Source organism: Danio aesculapii, chromosome 7, assembly GCF_903798145.1.
Source record: "Danio aesculapii chromosome 7, fDanAes4.1, whole genome shotgun sequence".
Classification (NCBI taxonomy): domain Eukaryota; kingdom Metazoa; phylum Chordata; class Actinopteri; order Cypriniformes; family Danionidae; genus Danio; species Danio aesculapii.
In genome coordinates this window covers 15,757,139-15,776,348 of record NC_079441.1, presented here as the reverse complement: position 1 = coordinate 15,776,348, position 19,210 = coordinate 15,757,139, and the positions used below count along the sequence as shown (strand labels likewise).

Sequence of the window (19,210 nt, the reverse complement as noted above, 5' to 3'; positions counted from 1 at the left end):
GAAGATCCTCTCTTATATTCTGATGCTCTGACGATCATATACATAAAACTCAATCTTACGGTTATTATTAATATTTATCGTTACGAAGCCGATGTCAAACGGGACTTAAAGCAGCCATCCTAATTCCAGATATATGAACTATTATTTGAAGAGTAATAACAAGAACATTTACATGTGAGTGCAAGAGATAGAGGTGCGACAGACGAACAGAAGAGCTGTATATTCGTGTGTGTGTTTTTAAATATAAAAAGCGACACTAACTACTTCACAGCAAAGAGCCTGTTGTAATCGAACTATATATACATACACGAAATGAAAAATGGCGCCGATAACAGGGAGGACAGTGAACTAGACCGAATTTAAATCACCGCTGGCAGCGTCTCCATCCATCGTAATTTCCAGTGCATTTCAGATAAATACGTACACATTTTCTGGTCAAATAACAAATAGAAGGTGAAAATAATTGTTTATATTTATTTATTATTCCTTAGTGAAAACTTTTCTTCTTAAAAAGTACAGACATTTGCGTCGTGGTCAAACACCTGTCTTTATTCACGTCTCCTGCACCACCCAAAAACCAGCTTCAGTCTAGTTCACAAGCCCTTCCATACACACTGGCCATCACAAGTGGGCGTCCAGTAGCATTACATCACTTCCTGTGTCGAAAAAAAACAAAAACAAAACACCAGCTTCTGGAGCCCCGAGCTTCTTTTTCCTAATGCTCATTATTAATAAGCTGCAGAGTTAACATTGAATATCAAGAAGCTGTTGTAGATTTTACATACTAGCTGGTTCAGTGCAGATGGTTGTTTTAAGGTGTGAGGTTGAAAGGGGAGGGGAGGGAGGGGGCGGGGTTTAGTTTAATGAGGGTGGGGCTTGGAGTTAAGGGAGGCGGCTAACGTTTTGAAGGATGGTAAACATGGTATTGAGGGACTTGAGGATCATTCTGCTTTACAGCGCTTCATGGCTCCGGGGAGCTTCTCTTGTAGCCTGAGGGAGAAGAAAACGACAGATGATTATTAGGACGTGGATCAAGGTTTCACTAATTGGCAGCCATTATGAAGAGTCCTTTTAGGTAAACAGCACACAGAAACAGTGTTACCAACTTAGCAATTTTGATGCTGGATTTAGCAACTTTTCATAGTAGACTAGCAATATTTAGCCATTTTAACATTAATTTGGCTACTTCTAGCAACTTTTAAAAGATACATTGTAAATGAAAAAGAATCACTGAACAGCAAACTAGCCAAGAACCACCATCTTAACTCTTGTGTATTGTTTAAATGTACTATCTTTTCATTATGTTAGTGGCTGTTTTTGCCCCATTGACTTCCATTATAATGACATTTTTTGGTCAGTCACTCACACAATCACAATATACATTCACCAGCCACTTTATAAGGTACACCTGTCCAACTGCTCGTTAACGCAAATTTCCAATCAGCCAAGAATGGCCAGACTGGTTGGAGCTGATAGAAAGGCAACAGTAACTCAACCACTCGTTACAACAGAAGTATGCAGAAGAGCATCTCTGAACACACAACATGTCAAACCTTGAGGCGGATGGGCTACAGCAGCAGAAGACCACACCGGGTGCCACTCCTGTCAGCTAAGAACAGAAAACTGAGGCTACAATTTGCACAGGCTGACCAAAATTGGACAATAGAAGATTGGTGAAGAAATGTCGCATGGTCTGATGAGTCTTGATTTCTGCTTCAACATTCTGATAGTAGGGTCAGAATTTGGCATCAACAACATGAAAGCATCGATCCATCCTGCCTTGTATAAACAATTCAGGCTGGTGGTGGTGTTGTAATGGTGTGGGGATATTTTCTTGACACACTTTGGACCCATTAGTACCAATTGAGCATGGTGTCATACCAAAGCCTACCTGGGTATTATTGCTGACCATGTCTATGTCTTCTGATGGCTACTTCCAGCAGGAGAACGTACCATGTCTTAAAGCGCGAATCATTTCAGACTGGTTTCTTGAACATGACAATGAGTTCACTGTACTCAAATGGCCTCCACAGTCAGCAGATCTCAATCCAATAGAGCACCTTTGGGATGTGATGGAATGGGTGATTCGCATCATGGATGTGCAGCCGACAAATCGCCAGCAACTGTGTGTCATGTCAATATGAACCAAAATCTGAGGAATATTTCCAATACCTTGTTGAATCGATGCCACAAAGGATTAAGGCAGTTCTGAAGGCAAAAGAAGGTCCAACCCAGTACTAGTAAGGTGTACCTAATAAAGTGGCCAGTGAGTGTATAACCACAAATTAAGCTTTTTTGCACTGCAACTGATGATCATTACATAAAGATTTAACTTTGCGGCATGACGGCATTTATGTAATTGCAACTCAATGACCTCACAGCTTCATTTAGCAACAAATTGTTTCAACTTTAGCAACTTCCTCTGAAAATGAGTTGGCAACAGTGCACAGAGAAAGTGAGCAGACTTACTTGGCGATTGTAGTGTTGAATTGAGTGCGTGCGATGTCTATGTAATGGTCAATCTGGGTCTGTGGAAGAGCAGAAATGAATTAGTGGAAGAGCAGAAGGTTATTAATTAGTGTAAAAACTCAAACTGTGATATTTGGGATCAAATAAATAACCCCTTTATGCCGAATATTAATGGGTTACCCTTGATCGATAGACAAACCCCTTGTATGGGTCAAACTGCTCGATTTTTATTTTGACAATAAAGATCATGTTGCATGAAGAGGTTTTGTAAAGTTCCACCTGTAAATATATCAAAGCTTCATTTATGACTAGTAATGTGCTTTGATAAGAGCTTAATTTGTTTAAATGCATAGTCTACTATAAGCAGTTTTTAATGGTTGTACCTCGGCCAAATATTGTCCCATCCTAACAAAGCTTTCAATTAATGTATAAAGGTCATATAATAAATATATTACTCTTCTGACTGGTTTTGTGGTTCAGGCTCACGTACTGATATACCAGAGTTTCTGCAGGTTTCATCAAGTCAAATTTAAGACTTTTTAAGACCCTTTTAAGACAATTAAGATCGAAATTTTTGACTTAAACAGAATTAAACACTAAGGATGTTTTTCTAATGACCTGGTATTATCATAAGTAATTATTTTTTGTTTTCTTTCCCTGATTAGGGAATTTGCTGTTAAGATGTCTAACAGCTGTTGTGATTTTTCTCTTTGCAATAAACTTAAATATAAAAAAATAAGGTTTTACTGCAATGCCGATTGAGTAGCTTTACTTGGATGAAGCAAAATTAAGACCTGTTAAAAATGATTTAAGACCCACAGCACAATAATTAGATCTCTCTCTCTCTCTCTCTCTCTCTCTCTCTCTCTCTCTCTCTCTCTCTCTCTCTCTCTCTCTCTCTCTCTCTCTCTCTCTCTCTCTATATCCATCCATCCATCCATCCATATCCATCTATTTATATTTATCCATCCATCTATATCTATCCATCCATCCCTCTATCTATATCTCTATATATTTTTATGACATCATACATTACATTACTTTTTATTGTTATTAATATTTATTGCTTTAGATATTGTACCTTTTTATTTTGTTATAATATATATTTTTATTATTATTATTATTATTATTATTATTATTATTATTATTATTATATTAAATCTATATATCTATCTATACGTCAATCTATATCTATCCATCCATCCACCCATCCATAATATTTATTTATTTAGCGATTGTACCTTTTATTTTATTTAACAGGTTTTTTATTTTATTTTATATACTTATTTGGCATATCCTTGGCTACTAAAATATGTTAAATTTGTCGTTTTATACATTTTATCTGACTTATTTAAAAAAACAAAATAACAGCTTGTTTTTCCAGTGTTGTGGTTTAATTTTAAGTTAACTAACTACATCACCCCTGGTGTGAGGATATTAGAACTGGGCTATTGCAGTTTTGAGGTCAGCTCAGAGCTCTGCTGAAATTAAAGCGGCAGTTCAGAGATTTGTGTCACTATCGTGAATGCATCATTACAGCCCTACATGATCTTCATTAGTGCGAGATTTCACTCGAGAAAAAAAAGCTGCACCAGGCACTCATTAACAATCGCCGTTACATAAGACTTTAAAACTTAACAAAAGCTTCAAGAAAAGATTATGACAAGTCTTCAGCATGGGCTTACATAAGAACCCTCTGGTGTAATAATCATACACACTGATCACGGTTCAGTTTGAGTGGGCCCAATGCGCTCAAACATCGTGTGTTGTCTATTATCCAGCTTTGTTTTACGCTCAATGATGATTTGCTTCAATTATGGGAGTAATTTCCTTTAAACTGTAAACAATCAGTCAAGTGTTTTTCAAAACTGTACACAGTGAGTTGGCATTTTTCTCCTCACAGTTCGAGCATTGGATATTAAAAGGCAAATGATTAGGATTAACAATTAGCATTAAGCAGACCATGAATAACATGAAAAACAAGTCTTTTTCTGCAGCAATGTTATAGATGTTTTTAAGTATTGTTATAATGCTTAACGTAGCTTTGGCTACAAATATACTTGTCTTTCTTAAATACCAAGCATATCAATCTTACTATGGTGGATAAAAATAAAGTCAAATGTACTTCTGTACGTCAAATGACGACTACTATTATGACGACTACGACTATGACAACTACTACTTTGACGACTATCACAACTACTACTATGACAACTACTACTATGACGACAATTACTATTACGACGACTGACAACTAATACTATGATGACTACTACAATGACTACGATAACTACTATGACGACTACGACAACTACTATGACGACTACGACAACTATGACTACGATAACTACTACGATGACAACTATGACTACTACAACAACAACTACTACGATGACTGATAATTAATACTATGACTACTGACAGGTAATACTATGACGACTACTACAATGACTACGATAACTACGACTATGACAACTACTACGACAACTAGGACTATGACGACTACAATGACAACTACTATGACGACTACGACAACTACAATGACAACTATGATGACTATGGCAACTACTATGATGACTACTACTACGACAACTATGATGACTACGACAACTATGACTACTACGACTATTACTATGATGACTATGACAACTACTATGACGACTAATACTATGACAACTACTATGACGACTACTACTACAACAACTATGACGACTACGACAACTATGACGACTATGACTACTACTATGATGACTACTACGACTATTACTATGATGACTATGACAACTATTACTATGACGACTACTACTATGACCACTAGGACTATGACGACTAGGACTACGACAACCATGACAACTACTATGACAACTATGATGACTACAACTATCGCGACTACTACTACGACTATGATGAATACTATGACTATTACTATGATGACTATGACGACTACTACATAGTTGTAATACTGCTAATAATAATAATAATAGTAATAATAATAATAATATTAATAGTAAAAATATTAATAATAATAATAACAATAATAATACGAAGACTGAAGACTGAATCAATGATGCTGAAAATTCAGCTTTAAAGTATTATCACCAACACCAGTACAGAGTTTCTGCAGTTTTTACCAAGACAAATGTAAGACTAAGACTTTTTTTTAGACCATTATGAATGAAATTTTACACTTACAGGGGAAAAAAAACGAACAAAAAATAAATAAAAACGCTAAGGGTGTTTTCTAATGGCCAGTAGAAAACATTTTTACTTTCCCCATTAAAATTCAAACACATTATCCAAACACATACTTGTAAACAAATGTTATTGCAAGAAAGAGAATTAAACCAAATTGATGGAGGTAAATTGTCTTTTACTTTTGTTAAATGTTTTCTTTTTTATATGGATTGTTGATTGTACTGATTGAGTAGCTTTACATGGACAAAGGAAAATTAAGACCCGTTTAAAATGATTTAAGACCTACAACACTATTTCAGAGACTTTAAGTCATTTTAAGACCCCCGTGGGCACCCTGTAGTAGTTGTTGTCTTATTTCTACTGACATATTTACAGTATATGTATAATCCATGTATATAAATAGTTCATATTTACAGCACATGTATAGTAAATATATAATTAGATTACCGCTCTGGTATGTTAGCTATGTATGGGTTTAAAATGACTCTTCCAGTGTTGTGCTTATATTTATGATGATGATTATTTATGTAGCACCGTGGTCCCGTGAGACACAGCATTTCATTCTACTTTAATGTCCACATGTAGAGGAATGACAAAAAAGCTCAACTTGACATGACTGAACCCAAACCTCATCCTGAATTATTTCTATTTTTATTTTCAATAATTATAAGTTGTTGTTATTTATTTATTTCTTAATAAAGATGTTGTCATTTATTTAATTTTCAATCCCTTATTTCGCACAATCATCCCCCCCACCCCCAACAAAATATGGTGCAGAGTTTCAGAAACACAAACATATATCTGACCTTGTTTTTCTCATAGATGGGCGGTACACTGAAGAGCAGGATGTCGGCTGAAAAACAAAAAGGAAACACCCAGTGTGAGGCAACAATTATCCTTTTTTATTATTCTGAAGTGCAATCTTAATAACCCAAACCTGACAACCTACCGAGGATGAGGATGGTGATGCCATTAAAAACGGCACCAACATACGTCAGCAGCCACATAACCACCGCCAGCTGAAAGTAGATGAAAACGCAGGTCAAATGAACAGAAATCCTCTTCTTTGCACACAAAAACCTATACAGTAATATAACAGAAGTTTGGAGTAACATAAATCCTCAGAATTCTCCCAATAAATCTGACCTTAAGGGAATCCACCAGATCCTCGACCAGGAAGAGGCGGCTCATCTGCTTGAGCGCGCGGTTGACGTGGCTCAGACACCCATCCACGTGCTTGCGGAAAGTCTCGGGTGGGACGGTGACATCTTTATCCATCAGAGCCCTGTTACAGGAACACGGGTCAAAGACAATTAGCCCTGACACTGCATTCACACACATCCACACACCTCTGAACGCCACTGTACTCAACATCTACCATTACTAACACATAACAGAACACTGCACACCAGACAGATGCTTAGATAAAACAATCATTTATTTCAGTTTAGTATTTGGCCTTCAAGTACATGGATAAATGCAGATCAAGCACAACCATATTCATATATATTACATTTTGTATAGGTATCCATTTATTCTTTAATGTAATGCATTATACATGAGGCCTGAATAGTTTTGTGGCATGTATTTGCTTGTTTTTTTCTACACAAACAACATTTGAAGGAACATCTTCCAAAAATGAGAATGACATTGAGTGAATGCTTTAGGCACGTACTATACGTTTAACAAATATTTTTGCTTCCAATCATCTGAATCGCAGTGTCAGCCCATTCAGAAATAATAGTTAGCTTGTTGGCAAAAGCCTGTAAACGCCACTTCCCTTTGACAGCAAAAGCCGCTATATCCCAAGAACCAATCAGAAGGTGCGAATCGAATCATATGTTTACAATGTAGCAGCGCGCTGATACGCCAGCTTTTATGAGGAGGGTGTTTTATTCCACTTCCGATTTAGATTTTAAAAGACGGAGTTTCATGAGCCTGTCCGACTGTCACAGAATGGCAAATGAAAACGTCTCTTACCTCAAAACTGTGCATTATAAAAAAAAGAAAACACAAATGTACAGTCGGAAGTGTAGCATGCATTCATAACGTGCTTTTGCGCAGCAGCACTACTTCGAATAATCCGATTTACTATACAATAAACGGCAACACTGTTTTAAGAAAGACGAAGTTAAGATACTGTTTTTTTATCCTGCATGGATGCTACGAGGATAAACAAGACGAAAAAGAGACCAAGACCTTGAGTACGGCGAGAATGAATGAATGACAGCTTTCTAAAAGTGTCTGAAAGACATCCCCTTGTTGCCCAGCAGACCTTGTGTTTTATTTGCTAATTTAAGCTATTTTTTAAGAGATAAATATAATGTATAAAACTCAACATTATTTATATTCATAATACACATTCGTCTGATAAGCTTTTATATTAATGGACAATGCACAGATATTGACGTTTTTACACTACATTATTTGAATCCAGCAAGCTTAGCTTACAATGTTTGCAATGGTTTACATTTTACATCTAAATCCCAAATATCAAAAATGACAAGATTGTTAAGATTTAATTAATGTCAGTTTGTTGTTATTGATTAATGCACTTAATTGACAGATTTCATTCATTCGTTTTCCTTCTGCTTTGTCCATGGTTTAACAGGGGTCACCACAGCGGAATGAACCGCCACTTACTTGACAGATTTATGCGTTTTAGGTGGTTTGTGTAATGTGTTCAATGTTTAGTAAAATTATTTGCATCCTTAGTTAAGTAATTACATGTCTTGTCCCAATAGGTGGATTTAGAGGTTTTTGCAAAAAAAGCACAAGTGGATTTAGCCGATTTGTCACAAAAGAAAATCTACCTTGTTAAAAACCAAAGAATTGTCTAAAGTGACATTTTTGAAAAAAAGATATTTTATTTACTAGCTAATAACCTTCTCATTACATATAAAATGAAACTTCTAAACCTGATTAGAGGAGCCTGATAGAAAATGCTCATTTACAAAAAAAGAGGTCTGATTGATTTAGAGGGTTTAGCATCTGAACCCTTCGATTTTCACACACACTTTTTTTATATTTGGTGTTGTTCGTGTGTAATTTAAATATCGAAGAATTTCATTTATTTAATTAATAAAATTAGGTAAATGCAGTAATAATATTGTAAAAACATTATAACACACAAACTTCACAAGAGAAGTTGCTTCATCAATAGAGCAACCTTTGAAGAAGCAACTCTATTGCAAAGAAGCAATCTCTATTCTTCAATAGAAAACTTCTTCAATAGAGAAGTTGCTTGTCAGACACAAAATGGATTTAACAACTTTAGCACTTTATTTAAAATAACGATTCTTTGGCTCCAAACAGGCTAAGAAAAGTGCTTTAAGAAAACTTACAGTGAGTCTTTGACCAGCGCACGCACACGCACACACACACACACACACAGACAGGTCTAAAGAGGAAGACTCTTACTTGAAGGGGTGTCCTTCATTGGACTTCTGGACCGCCTGGATGACAGACTTGTAGATACGGAAAGAAATGGTGACGCAGAGCAGGGACAAGAGCAGGTAGGAGACCACGCTGATCACGCTAAACGCTGCCAGAGAAAGCAGCAACAGCAGCGACACGCCAAACACCACACCTGACTTCTTAGGGTCCCGCCAGTGCACCAGGTCATTCACTGCATGACAGAGAGAGCATGTGAAACACGTGTGTGTGTTTGTGTTGAGATGAACATTGCAGCAAATAACACCTGACAAAACCATTGAATGAGTACAAATACTACAAAGGTCTTCTGAAATTTCTTGGAATGTGCAATTAAACCGATACATTGAGTAGCTCCTCCCCTTAAAAAAAACTGCCAATAATGAATGGGAACGCGTCGTAACCACATAATGCTTTCTGGGTACTTAGGACAAGGGAGCCTGATTCCCATTGATCTCTATTAATTTATTGCATCACATATACACTCGTCAGCAATAAACTGTAATCTGAAAATCATGTCTGGAACCGTTTTCTTGTGGCAGCTCATTGCTTCCCTGTCAGTTACGGATAAACTTGTACATTTTTTTGATCAATTAATCCATCAATCAATCCACATAAATCCATCCGCCTACCCTTCTTGTGGCAGCTCATTGCTACCCTGTCAGTTATGCATAAACTTGTACATTTATTTGATCCATCCATCCATCCATCCATCAGCCCCCTCTGCATTTATGCTCTGTTTCTCGAGTTATACTTCACCGATGGACACAGAATGTTATGAAATGTATATTTTCAGCTTCTCAGACACACAAAGAGCGTTTATAAAGGTATATACACTAGTCCATTTTATTTTGAGTGTTTATGATGCGTTTTTAAAAAGATATTATTATAAAACTGTCGTTTTTTTCTGTTATGATTTCCATTGGTTTACATTGTGCGCTCCTGCGTTTGTCCACAATCTTGGCTCACCGCAATGTAGATTCCCAAGCTCTATATAGCGTGTAGTTTAAAGCTTGAGCTGTTGAGTCAAAGCAGGGGTTTTCAACTTTTTAGGATACAAGCTCCCCCAAGCTTGTCAAATTTCACTCGCGTTGAGTACGTATACATGGACCCCAATACTTTAGAAGATTTTAATACAATTAAGACAATACTCTGATTAAGAGTCCACCATGTAAACAGCGATTTGTGATGGCCTTAATCCGACTAAAAAGTAATAACTGAAGTAAACAGAAATGGCATTAAGACGTGGAGTATGCATATATTAGTGGCATTATTGAAGTAAACGCTGCAATCAAACTATTACTACTTTTTTTCGCCATATTTTGTGACAAGATCCACATGCACGGCTATCAGTAAAGGACTGCAGAGACACACACGTCGCAAAATTCTGAAGTTTTATTCTTGCCATTCGACTTGCGGTATTAAATTACATTAAAACAACACTCGTCCACCAGTCCTTAATCCATACTTGCGTCCAATACCCCAGTTTGTCACGGGGGCATGAATGAAATGTTCATGATTGAAAGTGAAACTGCCGAACTGCAGTTAAAGTGGGAAAATTAAAGGTGAAACAACCAAAACTACATGAAACATGGATAGCCTGGTGATGCAACATTTACAAAGAACTTCATGTAAATTACATGGTCTTATTCAGATTAAGGCAAATAACTAGATTACTGATGTATATCTAAACATAGTCAGTAGTGTCTTCGAAGTAAGTGAAAGATCCAGAAGGGCGTCCTGCTGATTTGATTTAGGGGGGCACTTTTTAGTCAGACGGCTCACCATTTTGACTTTCATTCACCGCTATTCATTTTAAAAAGCTCCTGGTCCATTTTATCTGTATATGTTTTACTCGAACACAAACTCTACATGTGCCTGATAGTTAGCTGTGGAACTAACGTTAATCAGATTCACTCTAGTGAACGCATAAAAATCATCATCATAATTTACTTGAGTACATGCCTCAAATTCTCCCACAGGTTGAAAACCCCCGAGTTAAAGAGCATCTGACAGCCACAGTCTATTGTAGCAATGCTGAGTCTAACCATTTCTCCACTTTATAATACAGTATTTGGCGTTATTAAAAGCTTCTAAAATGTTTTGTGGTCTATGCTGAGTCATGCAAGTAATCCACTCTGTGCTACTGTCTCTCTGGACCAGAGAGAGAAGGCTGTTTGTGCACTGCGACAGTTTGTGTGACATTAATGCAAAACCATACTTTGTTTATACCAACAGAAAGCATATTTACACTGTCCGAATCATTTAACCCATACTGCACCTAGCCGCATTCACCATATCCAAAACAGTATTTGCGCATGACTGATTATTTTTAAATGTATTTTCTGTGCTCTTTCTGTCACTGTTATGACTAATTTTTGTTGTGTAATATATTGTCACAGAAATTATTGCGGTAAGTGATAATATGGTAATTTTAAGACCATTTTATGCCACTGATTATATAATGTTCCAATATAAACTTTAATGCTGGTAATGTAGAACGTTGTAAAACATTGTAAAATGGCTTTTAACGTTATTTGAGATTGTGTACCCTTTTAGGCTTGGTATGGTTGAGTATTTTGAAATGTTTTAAATGTTGTAGTACACAACTATAAGCCCTTAATGATAATTTCTCACATTTATATAGCGCTTTTCTAAACACTCAAAGCGCTTTACACAATGGGTTAATCTCCTCATCCACAACCAGTGTGCAGCATCCACCTGGATGACGTGACGGCAGCCATATTGCACCAGACTGCACACCACACACCAGCTGATTGGTGGAGAGGAGACAGAGTGATTACGCCAATTGTGTTATGGGGATGGTTAGGAGGCCATGATGGACAGAGGCCAGTGGGCAAATTTGTCCAGGATGTCGGGGTTAAACCCCTACTCTTTTTTACAAAGGACATCCTGGGATATTTAACGACCACAAAGAGTCAGGATCTCGATTTAACGTCTTAATCGAAAGACGGTGCTCACTGAGCAGTATAGAGTCCCTGTCAATATACTGGAGCTGTAAGACCCACAAAGACCACAAGTTGAGCGCCCCCTGCTGGTCTCACTAACACCTCTTCTAGCAGCAACCTAGCATTCCCATGTGGTCTCCCATCCAGGTACTGAACGTGTGCAGCCCTGTTTAGCTTCAGTGGGCGACCATGCAAGAATTGCAGAGAGCTAGCTGATGGCAATAAAAATACGTGGGACTGTTACTAGAAGTGATCGTTAACCCAAAATGATTTCTGTCATCATTTACTCATTCTTCACTCATTTAAAACATATGACTTTCTTCTGTTAAACACAAGTCATTTTATTGTGTTTAACTTAAGGGAAAAAAAAAGAATCTCAAAGGTTTGAAACCACACAAGGGTGAGTAAATGGGGAGTATATTTTTATTTTTGATTGAACTATCCCTTAAAGTGCCTCAAGTCTTCCTGCCTCTCACACCAACTTCACCCCACATGGACAGGTTATAAATACTCGCGTCACAATGAGAGGAACATCTGCACCTTGTCTACTCAATCACAATACAGCCATGTTGAGTGCGATTAAAATAATCCTACAGTGATTGTAGCTGAATTTAAAGGGGACCTATTATGCAAAAAAAACAATGTGAACGGAGCTGAGAGCACCATTTGAATTTAAAGCGACAGTCACCAAAAAGGCACAATTTGTATCAAAATCTAAAAGAGGCAGATTAAAGGAGTTATTAAACATTACTTATGGGGTATTTTGAGCTGAAACTTCACAAACACACTCTAGGGACATCAGATATTTATTTTACATCTCGTACAAGGGGGTATAATAGGTCCCCTTTAATGTTTACAAGGTGTTTATCGTAGCAAACTCAGTGCCAAGTGTCATGATTCTTAACAGCCAATCAGCATCTGCAGTGTTTACATGTAGGATTTTGTAAAGGTACAGCTTAATACTTCAGCCACAGTGGAACTAAAAAAGTACCAGGTATCAACCAATAGAGGTCACATCTATGCATTACTCAAGTCATTATATTTACTATCACGACAGGCCAAGTTATGACTAGGGCCAGACAAAATCTGCGGACATTTTTTGCTATTTCTGCTGAGAAATTTGTAAAAAATCTGCGGATTTAAGCGGAATGCTTTTGGGAGTATCACAGCTAAATCGTAATATATAAAATTAAAAAATTATATATTTTAAACTTTTATTTAATGTTTACAATCTAAATACATTTAGATCCACTGATTTGGTAAACAAAGCAAGTCTCTCATATAATATATCTACTAAAAGACAGAAAATATGACTTTACAAACTGTATAGTAAATAAATCATATGAACATTTTCATATTAGTCAATAAAATTACTGAAACTAATTTAAAAACTGAATAAATATAAATTTACACACATTTACACAAGTAAATAAATAGACTCAATGATGGGCTAAAAACCTGCAGAAACCTGCGGATTTTTGAGCGTGCAGATTCCGTGTGGGCCTAATTATAACTAATAAACATGGAGCAGTTCAGTGTACATCCATTTATTATATAAATGGATGCGATTATGTTGTATGTTGTGAATGCATATATCTTTAAAATGCATATGTCTTCACTGCTTTGGAGCGCACCAACTAACAGATAACATATTGATACCAACAAATTTCAGGGGGGCTTTAAATCCAGAACGTTCAGCTGGCAGTAGCAGGATATTTTAATAAGTTCTCCTTTTGTACTGGAGCTGTAAAACCTTTAGTTGTGTCATAAATAATGGAGAGCTCATATTTTCCATACAGCTGCGGTTACGTAATGCAGTTTTTCGAGAGGCTGGTGATGCGGCGTGAAAGGAACCTTTTAAAGAAGCCTTACATAAAAGGCATTTTCCACACTGAGCAAAGCCTTTAGGGGGTTCGGCTCTTTGGGTTTCCTTTTCTCGGGAAATTGTGGATGCATAGATGGCCAGTTGTGGAAAAAAAATGCATGAGGATGCACAATTTGCACCCCTACATGATCCGGTTGGTACACCCGTATATATATATATATATATATATATATATATATATATATATATATATATATATATATATATATATATATATATATATATATATATATATATATATATATATATATATTTTATTTTTTTTCCTGGCAAAGACTCAGTGTTTTCAAAACACTTTCTTCCTAGAGCAGGAATCCATTCTTGGCCATGTGTGGGGACTGGTCCTGAAACACAAGGAGCGCACACGTGCAAGCGCTGACTGGTTGAAAACACAACCACATCCTCCACTGTTACTATGTTTGGTCTGTCAGCTTACATACATCATCTCAAGCACAGATATGGCTCTCGCACTCCAAGAGACTGTAAATGCATTCATGCATTCTCTTCAAGCAATACATGGTCAGGTACTGCTCCACTTTAAGTGCATGTTAAAAACCCTGAAATGTGCCGCTGACCATTAAATATTACAATTTTGCGGATAAAAATACTGAATATCTGTTTGATACAGTATGTAAAATGTATTTCAGTATGACTGTAATTACAGGTTACAGCCAAGAGTTAAGACCACTAGACAATATGGAGTATGTAACAACATTACAACTAAAAGATAGAAAAATAAATAAATTATTTAGAGGTTAAAATGATCATAAATGATGTACGAAATAAACATTTTCACGATGGATCACAATACTACAAGATTCTGCATCAATGCACCAAAACACCTGCTTTACACTTTAAATAGGCCTAATACACATCTTATGAGTACTGTTTTATTGTAAACAAAATGCTTTTATTTGCTAACATGCTTTCATTACTAAGCTTTTTCAATTTATTATAATCTTTAATAATAAAAATCAAAATGTCCTTTGAAAAGATGTTTTTTTGAGTTTGGGTTATTGCTGCCTGAATCATTAATGTTGAACAAAAGAAAAGAAAAGAAAAAAAGAATGAAGCTCAGTACTTTGATTTCATTTGATTACAATATTACTACACTATATAATTTTTTTACTTGCACATTTCTATTAAATAAAAGGTATTTTCAGGTTTTTATACTGTATTTGTATTGTTCATCTATGGTCATTTTTGATAAAAGTAATAAAGAACTGCAGTGTGGTTATTAATAATGCATTTACTATTAATAAATAAACAAAATAAATTGAGGAACAATGAAAATCGCTTTACATCTGAATAGTTCTGAATTTCAGGGTTTCTGCAGGTTTCATCAAGTCAAATTAAAGACTTTAGGACCCTTTTAAGATCATCATGAGTAAGATTTTAGACTTTTCCAGGGCTAAACACTAAGGATTTTATTGTATATATTAACAACACCGCAGTTGGAGACTGTACAGCAGGCAAATAGCATTTTAAGGGATCCATACCACCCTGGCCTTCATCAGCCATCAGACTGGCTTTACAGAAGCCCGAGGAGAAAATCAGTGTGATTTTGTGATAGTTTTTATCCTGTCATTATAAGACTTCTGAATTATAACTCATCTTAAATACCATTGAATACCTAGTATGTAATAATAAATCAATAAATAGTTAAATTAGCACAAAATGTTAATATTATAACTATTATAGCAAACTCTGCAATAGATAAGTTAATTTATTCCCTTCTGTGATTTTTTTAAAATTGGGTTATATTTTATATAATACATTTATTTATGAAATTATAAAAGCTTATTTAGGTTTTAGATTTTTATAGTGTTTATAGATGTTTTTTTATGTTCTTGTTGGGTCTGATTCAATGTAATTTCGTTCTGCATCACAATTTATTGTGATTTTTAGAATGACCAAAATAAAGGAAACTGAAACTGGATTTTTTGTAATGGTCCGGTTGGTCCAACAAAACTGCACAAAACTAAATGTAATTATTTCATAACTACATATTTTAATGTGTCAAAACAAGAAAACTTTAGTTGTGTACACTTTTTTCTAATTTATAAAACCTTAGGTTTCATGCTTATTTATAAATATTATGTCCACTCACATTTCTTTATTGAAATAGTTTTTGTGTAAATGGAAGATTATGTAAAGGGATATTTTGCCGTTATAATCCTGAGGAATTGTGTAATTGTTTTAGTTTTCTTTTCCTGATTAAGAAATTGAATTAAGAGAATTTGCTGTAAAACGTCAACAGCTGTTGTGAAATAAAATCTCTTTGCAATAAAAAAAAAAAAAAGTTTAATATATTAACTTTGACAACTTTTAAAAATAAGACCCATTTAAATTTATATCATAATATTTCAGTTAATGTAAGACTTTAAGGCCTAAACTTTTGTTCTTGAAATTTAGGACATCAAGACTACGCGGACATCCTGGAATTTGCTCTTAATCATAAGCAATCCTATCCTAAGCCAAGTGAAGACACATAAACGTCTTAACTGTCAGTTTAATAAATTCTAGCTAAAGTATTAATTTCTTGGAGGAAAAAAAACATGTTTTAATCGTAGTGTACCTACTGATTCTCCAGCCTGATCTCATGAAGAAACGTGACATTTTACACAAATTCATACTTATAATTTATACTTATTTATAATTTTATATATTCATACTCGTACTTAGATTGTTATGTTCTCACAGAAATAAAAATCAGTCCTCAAAAGTGACTCAAATATTAACTTCAAATTAACACCCACAGATATGTATAAAATCAGTAGAGACATACTTAAAAAAATTACTAGATGGGGTCTGATCCAATGTTTGCTGTATAAACAGAAGTAACGGGTAGATAAATCTAAAAAAGAAATTGTCACCAAGCAACCAAAGAGAGAGAGAGAAAACTGTTTACAACAACAGTCAACATGACATAACTACAGCACAATAGTGTATAGCCAATGATTCAGAGGCTGAGAGAGCAGCATTGTTTTTGTCCACTCTCAGCGCATGTGAGGGGTTTCCTCCACGCTCACTGCAGGGGTCTGAGTTGCTCCCACCATGCTTTGCTAGTGCCCACAGGGAGGCAGCCTAGGCTGAGAACAGTCATTCGTTATCATTCCCTCCCTTCCTCCCTCGCTGGCGTTAGTGGACCTAGATACAACAGCATGTCCCAGTGGCTGCTGAGCCGCAGTGGCCTCTTTTAGTTCGCACGGCTCTTCTCTTAAAGGCACATGCACCATCCAATGCAATTGTGCAAATCGGTGAAAGAGTCCACGTGTGTCTGAATCATTTAAGAGTCATGCATGAAGTCATCCATCCCACCCAAGTACAAAGGTTTCAGCTTTTAAAAAAAAACTAGTTTTACTTCACTCAGGAATGAACATGAGCCAATTTTAACGCAATGAAAACCTAATGAGGTCAGTTATTTAAAGGCTATTGGCCATATTTATACACTATGGTCTGATTCAGCGTGCTTAAAATGTTTGCACTTGCTTCTTATCCGTTGAAAGTCTCAGGAGAAATTAAAGTACTACATTTTTACAAGGCAGCTCGGCATGGATATTTATTTGTGGTTGGATATACATAGAGGGCATATTAATAATTGACCACGGTGATTAGATAAAGCTATGCCAGAGTTTTTGCACGCTATTATCTTCCGATCTGACCAACCCAAGTGGAAACCGTCACACCCATTAAAACAAACTTTCACACCACTGGACGCTTTCAGTCAGCTGTGTTTAGGTGACTGACAATTAAAATATCATGTTTACAATCAGTCAAACAATTTCAACCTAGCAAACAACTCAAGTAGATGCTGAAAAGTGAGGCAAAGGATATGCTCCAGATCTGTTAAATAACCCACTTACCTTATTAAAACTATATCTGGCAACTGGCGCAAGAAATGAATTACTGTCTATGTGGAAAAACTGTAACATTTTACAGTAAGGTTGAATTCGTTAACATTATTTATTGCAAGTGTTAATGTTAATTAATTTGTTTGGAAATTTGGTTAAATCTATTATGAATTAAATACAAAATTATTTAGAACAATACAACATATTTATTAGCATTTATTATGCGTGATCATCCTCTCATTGGTTATTCACCTGCTTTCTTTTGCTTGTGCGAACAGTTATTTTGTCAGTTGGGCTGCTTCTCGGTGAACCAAATTTAAAAACTTTTTTCAACGAGACAAAGTGGCTAATGGGAGCGGCTCTCTCACCGGTCACCGCTGAAATCTACCCGCATTTGGCAGGTTGGCGAAAGTTAATGTCAAGCCCTGTTTATTAGGGATGTAAAGACTCACTGTGAGTCCGTTGAAAACTTGTTTAAATCGGTACAAATTTTGAATGAATCGCAATACATGTTTTGAACAGAGGGGGCGCTGTGTTTACAGGTGCAAACTTGCTTTACCTGTGCAGGTGAGCAAGAGATGGAGCGGCAGACTAAAATGACAGCAGTGATGTTCGCCAAACAAACACAAACTGTGCAAGTACTGCAAAAAGACGTTTACTTACACAGAAGACTAAATCGTGAATCGTGAGATTAGCATCACAAACCGTATCGAATCGTGAGTCAGGTGAATCATTACATGCCTAATACTACAAGATAATATTATTGTATATTCATTTCTAGTTCTTTATAACTGATACAACTCTAAATGACTAAATAAAATACAGAGTTTCTAGGAAATTTCTAGTGTTTTCTTTTTACTAAATGCTGAAATTAAGTATCTACACTTATACCATATCGAAAAATATGGAATACAAGTCAAATGAATGATCTGCTATTAGCAAATCATAAAACGATCAATTACTTTCCTTCAAGTAATGTCTTAGCAATAGTCTTTATTACAGGGCTCAAATAGGTGTAATAAAGTATCTTGAGAGAAACATTTTCAGCTTGCTTTGCATGTGTAGCCCAATTACAATTTCTTTAAGTTAATAAAAGGAAATGGTTTTAAATGGTATTAAAATTTCTTCAATATGATGTTGTCCTAATAGAAACCTCATTTTATATGATTAAGTGTTGGTACATATCATGACAATCATTAAAAGCAAACCAAGGCATGCAAAAAATGTCACGTACTTCAGATAGTGAATCAGCCATTGGACTTTCTGTCTGCATATTTGCGAAACTGTTGAGTCTTACTAGGCCAACTGTGACAAATATCTACTAACTGTGGAAATATCATTTTATGTCAGCAAAACCAAAAGGTGAAAAGTTAAAGATGACTGAATGCTTCAGAGTCTATTAGAAT

General features: G+C 35.7%; 1 protein-coding gene across 3 annotated transcripts in view; it reads right to left on the bottom strand.

Moving 5' to 3' along the window:
* Positions 1 to 454: 454 nt before the first annotated feature.
* Positions 455 to 19,210, bottom strand: part of rtn3 (reticulon 3) — a 37,402-nt gene continuing 18,646 nt past the window's right edge. For all 3 annotated transcript variants that reach the window (XM_056461112.1, XM_056461110.1, XM_056461111.1), the window contains 6 exons: positions 9,085 to 9,292; positions 6,811 to 6,949; positions 6,614 to 6,683; positions 6,471 to 6,517; positions 2,470 to 2,528; positions 455 to 990 (listed from right to left, as the gene is read on the bottom strand). In XM_056461112.1, the coding sequence (XP_056317087.1) occupies positions 942 to 990; positions 2,470 to 2,528; positions 6,471 to 6,517; positions 6,614 to 6,683; positions 6,811 to 6,949; positions 9,085 to 9,292 (572 nt within the window). In that variant the 3' untranslated portion in view covers positions 455 to 941. The remainder of the gene's footprint in view (positions 991 to 2,469; positions 2,529 to 6,470; positions 6,518 to 6,613; positions 6,684 to 6,810; positions 6,950 to 9,084; positions 9,293 to 19,210) is intronic.